The sequence below is a fragment of the Oculina patagonica genome, chromosome 12, assembly GCF_052425735.1.
Source record: "Oculina patagonica isolate OP01 chromosome 12, crgOcupat, whole genome shotgun sequence".
In the NCBI taxonomy this organism is placed as follows: domain Eukaryota; kingdom Metazoa; phylum Cnidaria; class Anthozoa; order Scleractinia; family Oculinidae; genus Oculina; species Oculina patagonica.
The window spans coordinates 23,704,659-23,720,612 of NC_135769.1; the positions used below are offsets into that span (position 1 = coordinate 23,704,659).

A 15,954-nucleotide genomic window follows, 5' to 3' on the forward strand; every position below is an offset into this window, starting at 1 on the left:
GCTCCGAGTCCAACGGCCCGGGTTCGAGACCTGGCCGGGGCGCTGCGTTGTGTTCTTGGGCAAGACACTTTACTCTCACAGTGCCTCTCTCCACCCAGGTGTATAAATGGGTACCGGCGAACTTACTGCTGGGGGGGGGGGGGGAGTAACTCTGCGATGGACTAGCATCCCATCCAGGGGGGAGTAGCAATTAGTCACTTAATGCTACAGAAACCGGGATAAGCTCCGGCTGTATTGGCCACTCAGGCTCGGACACAGACTTTACCTTAATACCGCTATGTATATCCGTTTTAGATAAAAATTGTCTTAATTGGAAGCTATTTTTGATAGAATCTGCAACAATAATTAACGACAAAATAAACGTTGTCGTTTAACACACATCGTCATAATATCAAACCTTAAGTAATCACATCTCGCAAGTTAAGGAAAATGCAATCAACCAATCAAAACACGAAACAAAAACTTGCAATCGGCGTAAAACGCGGGAAAACGCAGTAAACGCGTCGTGAAATGGTTTTGTTTTCTGATTGGTTGAAAAACAGCGTGTCTGCTTTGATTGGTTAAAGCACTTTGCTCCAGTGTTTTGAACCCTTAGTAAAGTTCAGCAAGTAAAAAACCTAAACAATCACATAGTTTATTTCGACAGCTAATCAGAAACCACTGTAAAGATGAAGAAAAAGACGTGCAAGCTTTTATTTTCCATTGTGACACAGTACCTGCTAAATATTCGCATAATTTTTCTAAAAATTAAGAAAATTTTATCCGTTTTTTAACCTTTCTATTATAAAAAACAAGTTTGTGTTGGGAAAAGCCTCTATTGCAAACTGAAGGAAAGAAACTGCGGATGAAAATTTACCAGATCCCAGCAACGTTGAATACAAAAGAGATTGAATAACAAAGTCCTAACCATATTGTGCCTACTATAACATTTTTACAAATAATCCCCATGTTCTTAGGAAAAACGTACGTATTAAAAAACAAAGTCTGATGAAAGAGAACGTAGGAGACAGCGACATAAATCGCGGTCGCTAACATGAAGTTCAACATGGGATATTTTGGGATGTAAATCAGGAGCTTCTGTGCATCGCCGATCATGTATATATGAATTTGGGAGAGATAAGTCTCCAGGGTAACCTTGCCAAGCCAGCTGAAGAGACCAAGATAATGGGAACGAAGAATAGGATGCATGTTTCTGAACCACAAGTAAATCAGAATTACAATCCATGACGTGAATGGATGTATAACCATGTAAAATTGTCTTTCTTGCATTAAGATGAAATGGAACCAAATTACGAGTACGCCAAACAACGCTACAGTGATCCAGACTTTGAGAAGCAGAGCTACTTGGTCTGCTCGACGGTTGTCGTGTTTTTTATCCAGGTAGTTAAGGAACCGTTCGATGTACGGGTAGTTATATGCACACAGCATTCCCACCCAAGTAGCGCAGTGGTCGAGCCTGGAAGAGAAAAGACTGAATTAGTGAAAGTAATCTCTTCTTTTCATTGTCCTTAAACCTTTGGACATACAAGGCTGTGGGATAAGTGTTGCTATGACATTGATCGTAGCATAATGGTCCTTTCCACTTTTTAAGTACAAAAAGAACAAAAGAACAATTGAGGATGCAACTAACTTGCTTTGACCGCCCACGACGAATCAATCATTTGGTGGGAAGGGTAGGTAAGGTGAAATAAAAACTGGACTTGATAGCAGCAGCCGTGGGTGCCTATACTAAGATAATATCCAATCTCGCCAACCTCTGTGCGCTAGACTACGAGTCTGTTTTCTATGAGCAAATAACCAACTCGAGGCGAGTTGACTATATCGCTCAGCTCATAGAAAACGAGGGCAAGTAGGTGGTATTTTTAAGCCAAAACTCAAGAATAATTAAGCCTTCTAAGGCTACGTTTACACGGACACGGTTATCAATCGACACGGTTTCATGACTTCGAAACTGCATCGAAAACGACACGGTTTCGAAGTGTTTACACGGAGCCTATTTAACGATTTTCCGACTGTTTTCGATTGTGACTGTATAAGCAAGCGCTGCTCTCTATGCTTGTTTCACCATGTTTACCCTTCGCAAGCCATCCAGTTCGTGCCAAAATACATGACCGTTTTCAAATCGATGCGGTTTCGCCGTTTTTGACCGTTTACACGCGAAGATCGTTGAAAACGCTGTCAAAAGGGAGCGTTTCAAAACGACCCGGTTACAGTAGTGGTCTCGATCGGTGCCGTGTAAACAAAAGGCGTAACCGCACCGCTTTCGATGCGGTTACAAATGAAACCGTGTCCGTGTAAACAGTGCCTAAGGGCAACGCGCACGCGATTGTGTTCAATCAACAAACTTACAACGATGAGGTGATGGGTATTTCCCTTTGAAGGACCCCCCTATGTAGATGTAAATTAGGAAACCAATCAGATTCATGATTAATGTCTGTGTAGATATGAGGTCACAATTTATCGCAATCGCGTTGAAGAGTAATTAATTGACAACAATAAAAATCTAGGCACGATTTCCGCCGCCTTCTTGAGTCCGGTCTCTGTTCTCCCCCGAGAATGATGACCGCGGGCTCATTTTCCAGAAAAGTGGCTGGAAAACGAGCCTAATAGAAATCAAGCGTTTAACAATTCTCGCTATCACGCGCAAACCAAATTCAGCAATTGTTAATTATGAAAAAAGATATTTCAGTGGTTACACTAGAACTAAAAACACGATCATCTAAACCTACTTACGTAGAACGGTACACCCAATATCTCAAGTTTCCTTTGACGTTTAATATAAACTGGAAAGGCCAGAACACTTTGTATGAAGCACCAGGAATATCGAATATTAACGTGTTTATCACCAAATAAATTACAAATTTAGCTGCCATGAAATAGCGATTCTGTAAAAAGAAGAAAGAATGTATTTAGTTCTAGTGGTGGTAGCGTACGCAGAAATAATATGCTGCCAACTTTGAAATATCAAGTAAATTCACCCGCACACTCTTTCACACTTTCACTAGCAAGGGAACAGTTAGAAGATTAACCTGCGATCAAGTGTTCTTCCTCCCCGCCGCGAAAGAAGCGAAAGAGAACGCCTCATCGCAGGTTATTAGAAGATATATTGAAGTGCGTCAAAACGCAATCTCACTTTACCATTCGTGTTTTTATTATATTGGCAAACTCGCACAAAATACAACAGGGGAGTTCAACAACTCCCCATTACGGACCTCGCGCTAGTTCAGTAACATCTATATAAAGGCACTTTGTAGAAATGTTACGCGTTACAGGAACGGAGTACCGCGTTCTCTTCTCGAGAAGGAACGAGACTAGACCACTGGTTTCTCTTTGCGGAAATAAAACTAAAAGGCTGTTTTTTAAAGGAAAAATCAGCAATTGTTGCACACTAGGCTACCATTTAGTCAGCATACGGCCTTAACGATCTTTGTCAATCAAGCCAGGCTCCCGAGTATGGTGTGAGGGTGTAGTGCGAGAGCGCAGTTTAAAACGAGAAAAACTCGTCCAGCGCGTGGCGTTTGGGGCTGGGCATCATCCCAATCAAAATGCGTTCTGGTCGCTCTGCTCGCCCTTGATCCCACTCGGGAGCCTTTTCACAGACTATCAAAGTCTAGGCTAACTATATGACACTAATTTCGAATTATATAATCATTAAACTTACATCATTGTATCTCTTGAACACCGCCATCATGGCATAGACTGTAATGAACCAATATGTGTGCATAGCACACACGTAATAACGGACAAACTCGTGATTGGTGACTGCCATTACCATGATCACCAAAAAGTTGAGACGAAACATCATCCTTAATAAGCGGAACAGTGAGTAGTCTTTCTTTATCCAAAAATACGAAAAATTACCTTGAGACAGAAAAAAGGCATTAGTTACAACATCGCACTTCTGAACTCATAGGACCTATTAGGGGAATAAGTACCAGTTGATGCGGAGTGGTGATAACAGACTGAGGCCGCGGAGGCTTTCGTTCTGAAGTTGCTAAGCAACATGACGTATGCTAAATGCGTCATGTTGGCGTGACAACTGTCGGAGTATTAGCGAGTGCTTGTGCTATTCTCTGATTAGATATTAAATAAGCATCGGAAACGCTTCGTAAACTGGAACAACATAGTCAGCAACCCAGACCTCTGTTCCATTCCGCATGAATGGTTTTTGCGGTGTACCAAATAATGTTCGCGCAGCCCAATTCTCAATGAAGAGAGAATGGACTAATCAAGATGAAATAATCTTCAGTCCGAAGGAAGCTTATAAATATAATTGTTTAGCGATGGGAACAAATACAAGGAGAATATAATTAGTTATAGAGGTGAATGGATGGCTAAGATTGCACGAGGAGAAGACTTGGGGGCGAATATTTACACAGGTAATAAGCTCTCTCGCAAATGCGTATAATCGTGTCAAAAGACGTTTAACACCATTTTGTTCCTTACCAAACCCTGTCATCCACACATAGGCACCAATGTAGCATCTGATGGAATTGAACACTTCTTGAGCATCAAAATAATGATACCACACAAACTGTACCTACAATCATGATTAGTTTAAAAAAACGAGAAATCATTTCAGAATCAATTAGAAAGAACGATAGATAGTGCAAGAGTGCGTAGGAAAAGGGTTTTTTGCTTATGTTACACAAAGTTCTATTTTAACACATATTTTGATCAGAAACGGCCCAAGATTAGAAATCGACAGAAACGAATTAGAATCGTCAAGAAAGCTTTGCAATAGAACAAACCTGCTCCTAATCTGATTGTTTCTTTCAAAACCTACATTGGATTCTACATCAATTTTGTCTGTAATGTGGTGTCCATTCTATACATACTGAATTTGGCGAGCTAAGATCTTTTCGCGAACAAGAGAGTTTTATTTTCATTATTACACTAACCTGCATCCATCCTTTCCATTCTTCAGTCTGATCTCTGTTCACTAGTTTCTCAGGCGTTTTACGAATGGTGTAAACGAAGGCTACGATCACCAGCAGAGCGAACAAAAACACAAACATGTCTCTGGAGTACTGCTTATGTGTCTTTGGCCTGTGGAAATTTATCAGAATTAGAGCTTTCTCATCTTATCTTTGCCCAAGAAAACTTTCAATGGACCTCAACGCTTTGAAATTCTACAGATATTTTCGCGCGATTTGTGGAATGCCGCGAACTGTAAGAATTCTTAAAGTAAGAAATTGTTAGCCTGCGAATACAGTTGTGATTGCAACTCCGACCCCTTGCTGCCCCTGGGGGAGATTCTACTCCGAGCGCAATAAGAGGTCGAAGACGGGACGGCGTATGGTCGTCGTCATCGCTTACAGTTGTTTTGCAGCTTCGATGTCCACGTAGGATACTTTCATGAAAAGGACGGGAACAGGTATGGCGCCTCGCAAGTATTTTTTAATCGTAAGATTTCGTTAACGGTCGAACGTGACAAATGGCAATCTAGACCCTGACCAATCAGGCATGAAAAACGGTATCTTTTAGCGGTCAAAAGAGCTTGAGCCACTCTTCAGATTTGTCTCCTTTAGGGGTTTAATTCAAATTTTTCCACGAGCATCCCCGTCGCATTTATTTGGGAGTTCCCCCTCCCACCCCACGGAGAGGGACAAGAGTGGGGCAAGAGGTTTTTTCAACTCCATTAACGCAGGGTTAAACGAGCACGTTAAAACTTTATAAAAACGCACGGGAGTCGATGATCTTCACTGACCAGGTTCGTCGGTGTTTAACCCCCGCTTTGCATCTTACATCATTTCATTCGAACTCCCAGACCCTTTGGTCTTATTGTTGAGCGAAGTCACTAGGAACGACACTGTGTCAATACTATACATCTCCTGTTCAATAAAATCCTTACCATATATGTTGATAGTCGCATAGCCAGAAGTACAGCATAATGGCGCCAAAGAGGACAGCTTTGTTTAAAAATTCTTCAAATGATGGTTGGTCTGGATCTGTTTCTAGAAGTTTATCAAACAATCCTCTAGTTCCACTGCTTTCCTCTGTTGCATCTCCTCGGCCAAATCGTGATACCGAGGCTGTAATGAAAATTAAAACAGCGATTTACGAGTGAAACAAGCGAACAGACCGATAATGACATTAAAAGAAATATGGTGGTCCTGTTCTTGGGTTCTTTAAAACTTCGCTTACAAAACGTTTTTTCATTTTCTCAACACGCAAAGGATTATTTCACAATAGACCTGCAAGAGCACTAAAATCTAAAATGAAGGGTGTGTTGACAGTTAATTTTGTTGTTATGGTAACCAGGTGATCTATTTATGAAAACGATTGGACATACAAGTGTGCTGTTGTTCTTAATTCGTCTGTTACCATGTTAAAGGGACTGTGTCACGAATTTTTGCCAAATTAAGGCATGGGAAAATGACCTTCACGTTTAGTGAAATATAAAAATAACCTCCTAAAACAGTGAAGGAACATTTCGATAGCACAGTAAATACAAAAGAAGGTACGGATGGCCAGAAATGACGAAGATTGAAACGGATTGCGATATGGGTTTTTGAAAAATGGACCGGCGGAACAGTTTTCAAAGTTAATCTCGTTTGCTTGTAACTTTAAATTTTATCGCCCGGGAGACAAATAAAGCTATGGTTGGATACAATGAAGCTATGGTTTTGTCATTTAGATACATAGAAGTAATATTCCTTTGCAAACATTAGGATTCATAGCGAGTATTTGGCAAAACTAAATAAAATAAACTTCAATCAGCCGTGACACAGTCCCTTTAACATCATCAAATAAACGGTGGTGCTGAGTACAATCAGATAAGTCCTCTCAATCTAGCGTCCTACGATTACGTGACGAGCCAAAAGAACGTCTGCGTAGGAGGCTATCTAAACCGTCTTCTCGCTTTTTATCTTGTGTAACCATGGTAACAGTTTACACAAGAAATTTGTCCAGCATATAAAGTTCCGTAACAGAGAGATTTAGAAAACGATTTTATAATGAAATTAAACGCTAAAATATTGTTAAAATTCATTTTAAAACTTTAAAAACTTTAAAAAAGTAGACGTTTCGGCGCTACTCTACGCCAACAAGAAAAGAAGGAAGTTAAAATAAGAAATATATACGTGAAAAAAAAAATAGTTGTGTGTCCATTGGAAATACGTAAAGTAAAAAAGGAAAAAAAAGCAAAAAATAGGGAAGTGAGAAATTGGCGCGGAAGAGTCACCTGGTGTTAGGGAAGGAAATGTCCCGAGAACAGATCTCGAGGCAGTCAACTTGCTTCTGCATTTCTTTACACTTTGAAAAGGTGATTTCTTTGCTGCTTGCTGCCATGTGTGCCTCAAGGTGTGTACCGACGGTAACGGTGCTCACTAATGCGTTGATGTAGGTGTCGGGCAGTAAACCCGACATAATTTGCATCGCACAAATCACATTGAAACAAGTAAACAACGCATTGTGTGTTCACGATCGGGGGCTTGTTTTCCTTTACGCACAAAATTCCGGTGGCAGAAATCAAGAGGCTGAAGTATTCTTCAACTCCTTTCTATCTTCCAAGCATTTGTTTTTTTTAATTTTTCTCGTGTCGAACCGTTAGTGGGAGGTTTTATTCGATCTGATGAACAGTTTGCTCTAATCTGTAAGCTTGTACTTACGTGGTTTGTGAACTGAATACACAGATATCAACACGTTGTCCTTCTCTAGAAAAGGGAGAGATAAATGTTACAAGGACATGGAAAGCAAACTATCTCACACTCTCAAACAAAAATGGACCCACTCACATATTAATTTCATATTTTTTTTTTTCATATGTTAGCACTAAAACCAAGCTTCACATTGAAACTACATTGGTTTTTACTTACAGAAAAATAGAATTTGTTAGGCTTGAGGGTTATAAATGATGTCGTTTTATTGTGTCAACGCTTTCTAGGTTTTTATTCTTTTATTATCTCATGGAATCGCCATTTCATCTTTCTCTAGCTCTGCGCAACCGAGACACAGGGCTAAGACATCAGGGAAACAGTTCTTCCAAGTCATGACGAGAGCCGCCTACCATATTTACTCGAATAAGCGCCGCGGCGCTTATTAAATTTTTCGCGCCACAAGTGCGGCACTTATTTGAGGGCGGCGCTTATTTAAAATTTGGACGCCACAAAGAATCTAATCTTTTACAGTAATTGAAAATAGCGTCTTTTGACTGGTCAGTTTTAGTCAACAGAAGTGGCGCTAGCTGCCCTGGGAAAGTTCGCGGGCTTCACAGCATTCACAGAACTACGTATCAAGAATGTTGGACAGAAAAACTGATGGGCAAGCGGTAAAAAAATTACTTTGAACTGCAAAACCGCTTTAAATGAAAACAAAAATGTCCAAGTTTGTTCTCGAGTTAGTTACTTTGTAGTGCTTTTTTTAGTTAAACGGAATTCCTCGATTAAGCACCTCATCTGGACTGCGGCGCTTATTAAATTATTTGTCCCAAATGCGGCGCTTATTCGAGTAAATACGGCATTCCTTTCCAAAATACTTGCCACTCTTAACTGAACGCCTAGGGCCCAGCTGCTCAAAGGGTAGATAATGCTATCCACCGGATAATTTGCTATCCAGTGGTTAACTGTCATACAAAACCTACTTCGCTATCCACTGGATAGTGATTTATCCGGTGGGTAGCGTTATCCACCCTTTGAACAACTGAAACCAGGATAGCAGTGTTTTGTAGTCCTTAAATCGTCGTAATAAAAGTTAAATAAACCAGGCATAAAGATTGTCTACGTATAACGCGGACATACCGTAGAATTCCGGTTATAAGCCCTGGTATACACTTGTGGTTTTGGGGGGGTAAGGGAGGGGGTTTGGGGGGGGATAAAGGGGAAGAAAAAAAAAAAGCGGGGTAAAATATAAAAAAAAACAAAAAAAATGGGGGGGGGGGATACCTTTGCCAAGCCACGCAATGTTCTTTCGAGAACATGCGTTACTTAGAAGTGGAGTACAAAGTAAGCTAAAGTAAAACAATCTTTACATTCATAAAAGTGTAAGTAAGTGTACCACGCACTTGTGCAAGTTAATACCTTTTTCGGCCATGTCTGCCTCTTCTTCTTCCTTCTGTTTTGCTTTCCACTTGTCACGCCACTTCAGAATATAACGCTTGCTTTTTAGCGTCACGCAAAGGAAGATGATTGATAACCAGAAAAGGAAAAGTGCTTTTTGATGAATAGTAATAGGCCGTGTTGGTTCGAGCCTGAAATAGAAAAGAAATTCAATTAATTCGTTAAATATCAACAATAACGAATTCTATTGCCATCCTCTGCAATGGCGAAACCAGGGAGGTTCAAAAGGGGGTGGTGAGAAGATGAGCAAAGTGTGACTCTTTCCTAATAAATCAATTGGAGGGAGTGGGAGGGTGCAGTGCATTTGGGGCTTTTCGTACCCCAGTAAAAGCTGACGGACGGGCGAACTTTTGGACCTTTCGGGGGACTGTACTGTAATAGGTTTCTTATTTGTTGATTGTTGTTTGTCCATTGAGTACTCCATCATTAACAATATAATGCTATGATTGGGTTTTCTAGCAGCCCATAATGGGATCCTGGTTTCTTGGTATGTTTGTGAGTTTGTGTGCTCTTTACATAACCTTAGTCGTGGATTTGATTAATCCTACAAGACAGCCGGTTTATTTCGCTGATGAAATTTTTAGGTAGGATGCGGAGTGGCTACCGCTCATTGCTTTATACTCTTACCGCGAAAGTTTTGTAAAATATTCCGCTTCTCCTACAGGCCAGGATATTTCCTCTTTCAGAGTCAAAAGTAAAGTCAAGCGAAAGGCGCGCTGCGAAAGGGAGCGACAAGAACCGAGAGGCGACTAACTTCATTTCCAGGCCCTCTCTCCATTACCTCCCTTGTGAGGGAAAGAAGAAAGGGCCCTGGAACGAGGTTGATCGGTTGATTGACGTCCGCTGTTCTTGTTTGCCTTTCGTAGACTGTTGGGATGGCTGTTTGATCGAATTGATAATTACCTGCCAAGCGTTTGAATGGAGTTCAAGTAGATATTGCGTTCTTCGTATTGAATGGCAGCATTGTCCTTGTAGATAGCTCCTCCCATTTTTGAGAAATTTTCATTTGCTGAAATAAACAAATGACAAATTGGATGATTAGCTAAGATAAGCTTGGTTCATGATGGCGGTACCTGTAACATAGCAAGCACGCCGACAAAGAAACGATTTATTGTGGGCACAGTCCCACTTCCTTCTGACCATTTGAAAAATTGTTAGACTAGAAAATTACAGCAAAGCGAATGAAAATGAAAAATCATCTTTTGAGAATGTTTGCATTATTCAAATTCGCCGTGAGCTAAAACAATTTGCGAGCCTTTTTGAGTTTTCAAGAAGAAATGAGCCGTTAGAGGAATATCCCGTATAAGACATTTTCGGCCCATAGTAACAATGTTATGTCTGTGATTTTTGAGGTGTTTTTTACCCAATAAAGGTGGATAAATTGGTCTCTTAAGCCTTACCAAGGTCTTCTTATGAAAAAAAAGTGAAAAAAAAAATTCCGTGTCAGTATTGAGAAAACAAAAATGTCAACAGAAAAGTAACGTTCGCGTTTATAATCAAAATGTCTAGCATGTGGTTGTTTTAATTTCTTGTCGACATAACAAATTTTCGGAGAGCATAAGATTTTTTATTGTTATAGATATTTTTCTGTTCTTTAAATACTTTTTTTAAGCAAATTAGATAAGTAAATAAGAGAAAGAACTATTCCTCGGTGCAGGTTTAACAAGCGTTTCAGCAACAGGTGACCAGCTGGCATAAGATCACTCAACCGTTTGAAATTTAAATCTACTTTTCGAAGATTTAAACACGGACGTACATAACAAAACAAAGTTTGACAACCGAGGATAATCATTCAAGAGCAATAACGTTTCTCTTTAAGCAGATTAAACAAATAGCACCCCAAATAAAAACAAAACAATTCTAACGAATACAAGAAGTCACTCACCGGAAACCGAGAAACGAGAAGTTATTGTATAGAGTTCTTTCACTCACTGGGCCCAGCCTCTTCGTCCTTAAATATTGATACTTCGCCAAAGGCGAAGTTTGGTTCTCAAAATGTTAAATTTCTGGGGCCGAATTAGGGTCAAGTTGCCAATTGTAGTACACGGTATTTCCACGCAAGTCTAACGATCAAAGCACCAAATATGACTTGTGCTAAATCTAGGTGTTTGCTGACACAATATTGATTATTACGTCATTTTAACATTAAGAGCGACAATCCAGGCGATACTCTTCTTCTCTTGTTGTTAAAGGGGTTATGTCGCGATACTTTTAACTTTTTGCGTTGCACGGAAATGCCATCTTATCACCAGAAATTTTAAATAATAGTTCACTAAAGTAGAAAAACATCAACGAGATAATAATATACCCCACAATCTTAAATTACGTTTCTTTAAGAAAAAGCACCGGAAATGCAGAGACAAATTGTGACGGAACAATTTTTGCGAAATTGAACAGAACCAATAAGTTCAATAGCTACCATTTGTGATTTAGTCTTTTTTTGAAGGCTTCCTCTTTTATTGCCGGCCGGGGGAACGGTCTGGGGCGGATCTAGGGGGGTTCGGGGGGTTCGGTCGAACCCCCTAAATTGAAACCGCTAACGTAAAAATACTTGTAAAATGTTACGTAAATAAATTCAATCTTATACTGCAATAAATTAATGGACAAATTAAACATTAACTGTTTGCTACGAATTGCTAACACTATACCGTAGAATTCCGGTTATAAGCCCCCCTGCTTATAAGCCCCCCCCGGTTATAGGCCCATCTACTTAAAAACAAAAAAATACATCCGATTATAAGCCCCCCCCGGATATAAACCCCCCTCTACCGGATGACAGTACTGAATAGGCCTAAATGTTGCTTTATTATGCGTTTTTAACTTAAAAACGTATTTCGATCAACACTCCCGTGGCTCTTTTCGAAACGTTTTTTTCATTCCGCCTATAAGCCCTCCCGGATATAAGCCCCTCCTTTTTTAAGCCCACACAAAACCCCTTACGAATTTGTATAAGCCCAGAGCTTATAACCGGAATTCTACGGTATACCAGCCACCTCTGTCTAACAGAGTTTCCAACTCTCCCGTTTTGCGGAAACCTCCCGTTTTCGGCGATAGTTTCCCCCCTCCCGTTTTCACTCAATATTCTCCCCTTTTTTATCTCTCTTTTAGCAAAGAAAGGTAATCTTTACTAGTCGTTTAAGCATGATCCTTTTAAGTTTTTCTTTGGTAAATTAGGCTTCTTTTACGGGATCTTCAGGGAATCCTAGCGTGATCCCTCGATTTTGTCGGTGCGGTAATACAGTGGATCGCCTCGTCTCCGTGCAAGGTTTGCGTTCATTCGTTTGTGGTTTTTGAAGTCGTTCTGTCCGTCGTTATGCCAAAATGCAGGAAATGGCATCTTAGAGGCCTATATTTTCAAAAACCTTTCCGGGGAAGCATACCCCAGGCTCACACCAGCCAGGCTCACACCTTCAGTGCTTGTGGCCGCGGCTACGCCGCTCCAAACCTTCCTCTTTTTTCTTTCTTAGGGTTGGAACTCTGCACCTCAGCCCGGCTGACGAGCGAGCAAACAGCACTTTGAAGCTTGTCAAAGGATATTTTCAGACCACTATGACAACGGAAAGACCGTCAGGCTTGGCATTCATAAACATTTATTAAGAAAAGCCTGTTAACTATGATGCTGTAGTTCAAAATTTTTGCGGAAAAATACCCCCGAAGAATGCTTTTTGTTGATCCCGTCTTTGATGAGACACGAAATTGGAAAAAGTTAAAACGCAGGAAATTGGAATCCAAATACACAATTTTTGATAGTCTTAGCGTACCTTTGCAATATTTTGATGCAAAAGAGTAGCACTTAGACTTAAAAAATATGAGGCATTAAAACAAACTGACTTGGCCTCAAAATGATGGAAATCACATTTCCGAGGACTTGAATTTCAAAATTTTCCGGGGGAGGATGCCCCCGGACCCCCTAAAGGGGACCGCCTTTGGCGGTCCTAATATCGAACCCCCTTCTGTTAAATCCTGGATCCGCCCCAGACGGAGTATTTAGGACAGCGTACTGGGATACGCTGGTGAGCACGGATGACACTTAAAAGTATAGCAAGAAAAAGCAAACAGTTTACAAAGAGCTTCAAAGTAAATAGGACATCCCCTAATCGACTAGATACGCCACTTCTTGTTAGATAAGCGTTTATTTTCGCTTTCTTTATACTTTCCGTCGAGTTTACATAGCTTCGAAATCTGCCTCTGCTTTTTGCCAATCAACTATTCTACCCGTTAACCAATAAAGCAAACACTTCATGACTATTTCTTCAGTTCTGCTAAATCGCATACTTTTCTGAGCTCTCTCCACTGGTTCTGTACCTCATAATTCGCTCTGTTAGTCGTGTATTAGTGTTTTTGGAAAACAAAAAAAATGTTTCTGAACTTTTTCAGAAAAAAATTGCCTCCGAAGCAAATGTTTGTGCCAAAGAAACAATTTTCCGTATCGATGTTACCTTACTTGCTAGGGACGTAAAAGCGGGAAAAATTGGCCTGAATGCAAGTGTAATTTTTCTTTTCTTCGCTGTGCATAAGTCATTGCATGGCCAATTTCTCTGACAGCGAAATTGGTGTGTTTACTCAGTACGTTGTTAAACGACCATTTTCTATAATAAGGATTAAAGAAAAGAAACCCTCTTAAGAATGTCAGAAATATTTTTAATTGGTAGGAAAAATTATTTGTTTTCTTCTAATCGCCTTTTGTACACGCGGGCGGGAAAGACGTGGTAAAAGCATTTTAACGACCAAGTATGGAAGCTTCAAAACTTTAAAGTGCCTATAAAGTAAAAAATAATTGCTGTTTCAAAATAAAGAAGAATGGCGTTTTTCTTTTTGCAATATCTTTTTTCGTTTTAGAGATATTTACGTTTTTGTGTCTAGTGCGAAGCGCAGACACTAAGCTATAACGCTAAAATTTTTTAGTAAGTACTTCATATACGGCAAATTATGACGTCATACTAACCAAATTCCACTGAGATTTCTAATACGTGACAGCGTACACGAAGTATTTTACAGAAATGCTTCTCTGCATAATAGTAATCGATAATCACTCGTTTTGCCTTCGTTACTCCTTCGTTATTCCTTCGTGAACAACTGATGAAAACGTAGAACAAACGGAACAAGTCTAATTTGAGATAATTAAGACAAAAATTACGTTAACAAACGTCGACGCAAAAGTATTGTGCTAAAAATAATAAATTCTCGGACGTTTGAAGACTTTTGTCTCTTCATTAACGTTAAAACTGCCGTTAACAGACAGCACGCGCAAGACCCTGCATTCAAATGGGATGAACGTTGACTTTGCTTTCTTGTGACAGTGCAAGCGCGCGCTTGCGGCAAAGATGCATTTTAAATTAATTTAAATGTACACGAGCGTGCTGTCTGTTAACTGCATTTTCTACACTTACGAAGACGCGCGTGACGGTATTTTTAACGCTCACGAAGAGACAGAAGTGTCGAAACGTCCGAGAATTTATTGTCTTTTAGCGCATCAACAATACATCTGTTAATCTCTTAATGCACAAATTGCTTCTCTGATCATGGCGCGTGCCCGATATCTTACATTGTGACAATGCGAGCGCACGAAAAAAGCACGAAAAAAGCGCAAGAATCGTCCATCTCTAGCTTCTATTAGGCGACTCTAGCTATTATGCAACGTCTACTGCAGATGGCTCTCCAGCATCACCTTGCACTTGTTGATAACTTCTACCCATATTTCTTCACTACACTGTTGAAGCTAGAATCCTCTACAACTATAGTCTATGCCGACAAAAACCTAATAAATGCACTACCGTGACCGAGCAATACAGTAATGCACAAAGCTCAATAAAGCTCAGCACTAGACACATGTACGCAGTGCGGACCTATTTTTATATCATGCAAATGAGAAAAGTGATGACCTCATTAATTGTTCCACAAAAAGAAGATCTTTCAAAACGGTAAACGCCATTCTTCTTTATTTGTAAAAGTCTTTCAAATAAGCATTAATTTATTTTTACTTCATAGGCACTTTAAAGAAATGACGTGCGTACGAAAAAGGATTGTTCACAACAGACTGTGGACTGCCGGGCCGTCCACCAGTAAATTATATATATAAACCGCTTGTGCCAACGAATAAAGCAAATTTCAAGAGAGCAAGACTGCAAGAGGCGAAGAGGTCGAAGAGAAGGTGGATTGCAACGAGGAGACTCATACACTTTCATGTGGGTAACCTAGAATCATTATTATTCGTTGCTATTCTCCTTTCAGTACAATAATTTCGCTGGCACGTGTATAACGGCTTATCTTTGCCTGCCCGTATTCGGGAAATACTGCGATAAAGGATGATTCACATTCCTTGCTAAGTAATGTTTTCTACCCTGTATTGTCACTCGATCATATATTCACTGAGGTTCGTTTGATTCGTTTGGATCATTTGGTTCGTTTAATTTTAAGTTTAATTTTAATTTTAAAAATTTAATTTTAATTTATTTTAATTTTAATTTATATTTTTAGTTTAATTTTAATTTTTATTTTTAGTTTAATTTTAATTTTAATTTTAATTTATATTTTTAGTTTAATTTTTATTTTAGTTTAGTTTTAATTTTAATTTAATTTTAATTTTAATTTTTATTTTTAGTTTAATTTTAATTTTAATTTTTATTTTTAGTTTAATTTTAATTTTAATTTTAGTTTAATTTTAATTTTAATTTAATTTAATTTTTATTTTTAGTTTAATTTTTATTTTTAGTTTAATTTTAATTTAATTTTAATTTTAATTTTAATTTTAATTTAATTTAATTTAATTTAATTTAGTTTTAATTTTAATTTATATTTTAGTTTAATTTTAATTTTAATTTATTTTAATTTTAATTTATATTTTTAGTTTAATTTTAATTTTTATTTTTAGTTTAATTTTAATTTTAATTTTAAT

The 15,954-nt window shown here is 39.0% G+C and overlaps 1 protein-coding gene across 2 annotated transcripts; it reads right to left on the bottom strand.

Annotated features, from left to right (window-relative positions):
• Positions 1-419: 419 nt before the first annotated feature.
• On the bottom strand, positions 420-11,115 carry LOC144632271 (uncharacterized). 2 transcript variants are annotated; one of them, XM_078490881.1, is made up of 10 exons: positions 10,945-11,115; positions 9,963-10,068; positions 9,021-9,190; positions 7,614-7,658; positions 5,855-6,035; positions 4,902-5,049; positions 4,447-4,540; positions 3,662-3,861; positions 2,734-2,885; positions 420-1,456 (listed from the first exon to the last, which is right to left on the bottom strand). In XM_078490881.1, the coding sequence occupies exons 2-10, from the start codon at positions 10,046-10,048 to the stop codon at positions 853-855; spliced, it is 1,680 nt and encodes a 559-aa protein (XP_078347007.1). In that variant the 5' UTR covers positions 10,049-10,068; positions 10,945-11,115; the 3' UTR covers positions 420-852. The 2 variants fall into 2 exon arrangements, with proteins under 2 accessions (XP_078347007.1, XP_078347008.1); XM_078490882.1 differs by lacking the exon at positions 10,945-11,115 and having other exon boundaries at positions 9,963-10,115.
• Between the last annotated feature and the right edge of the window lie 4,839 nt (positions 11,116-15,954).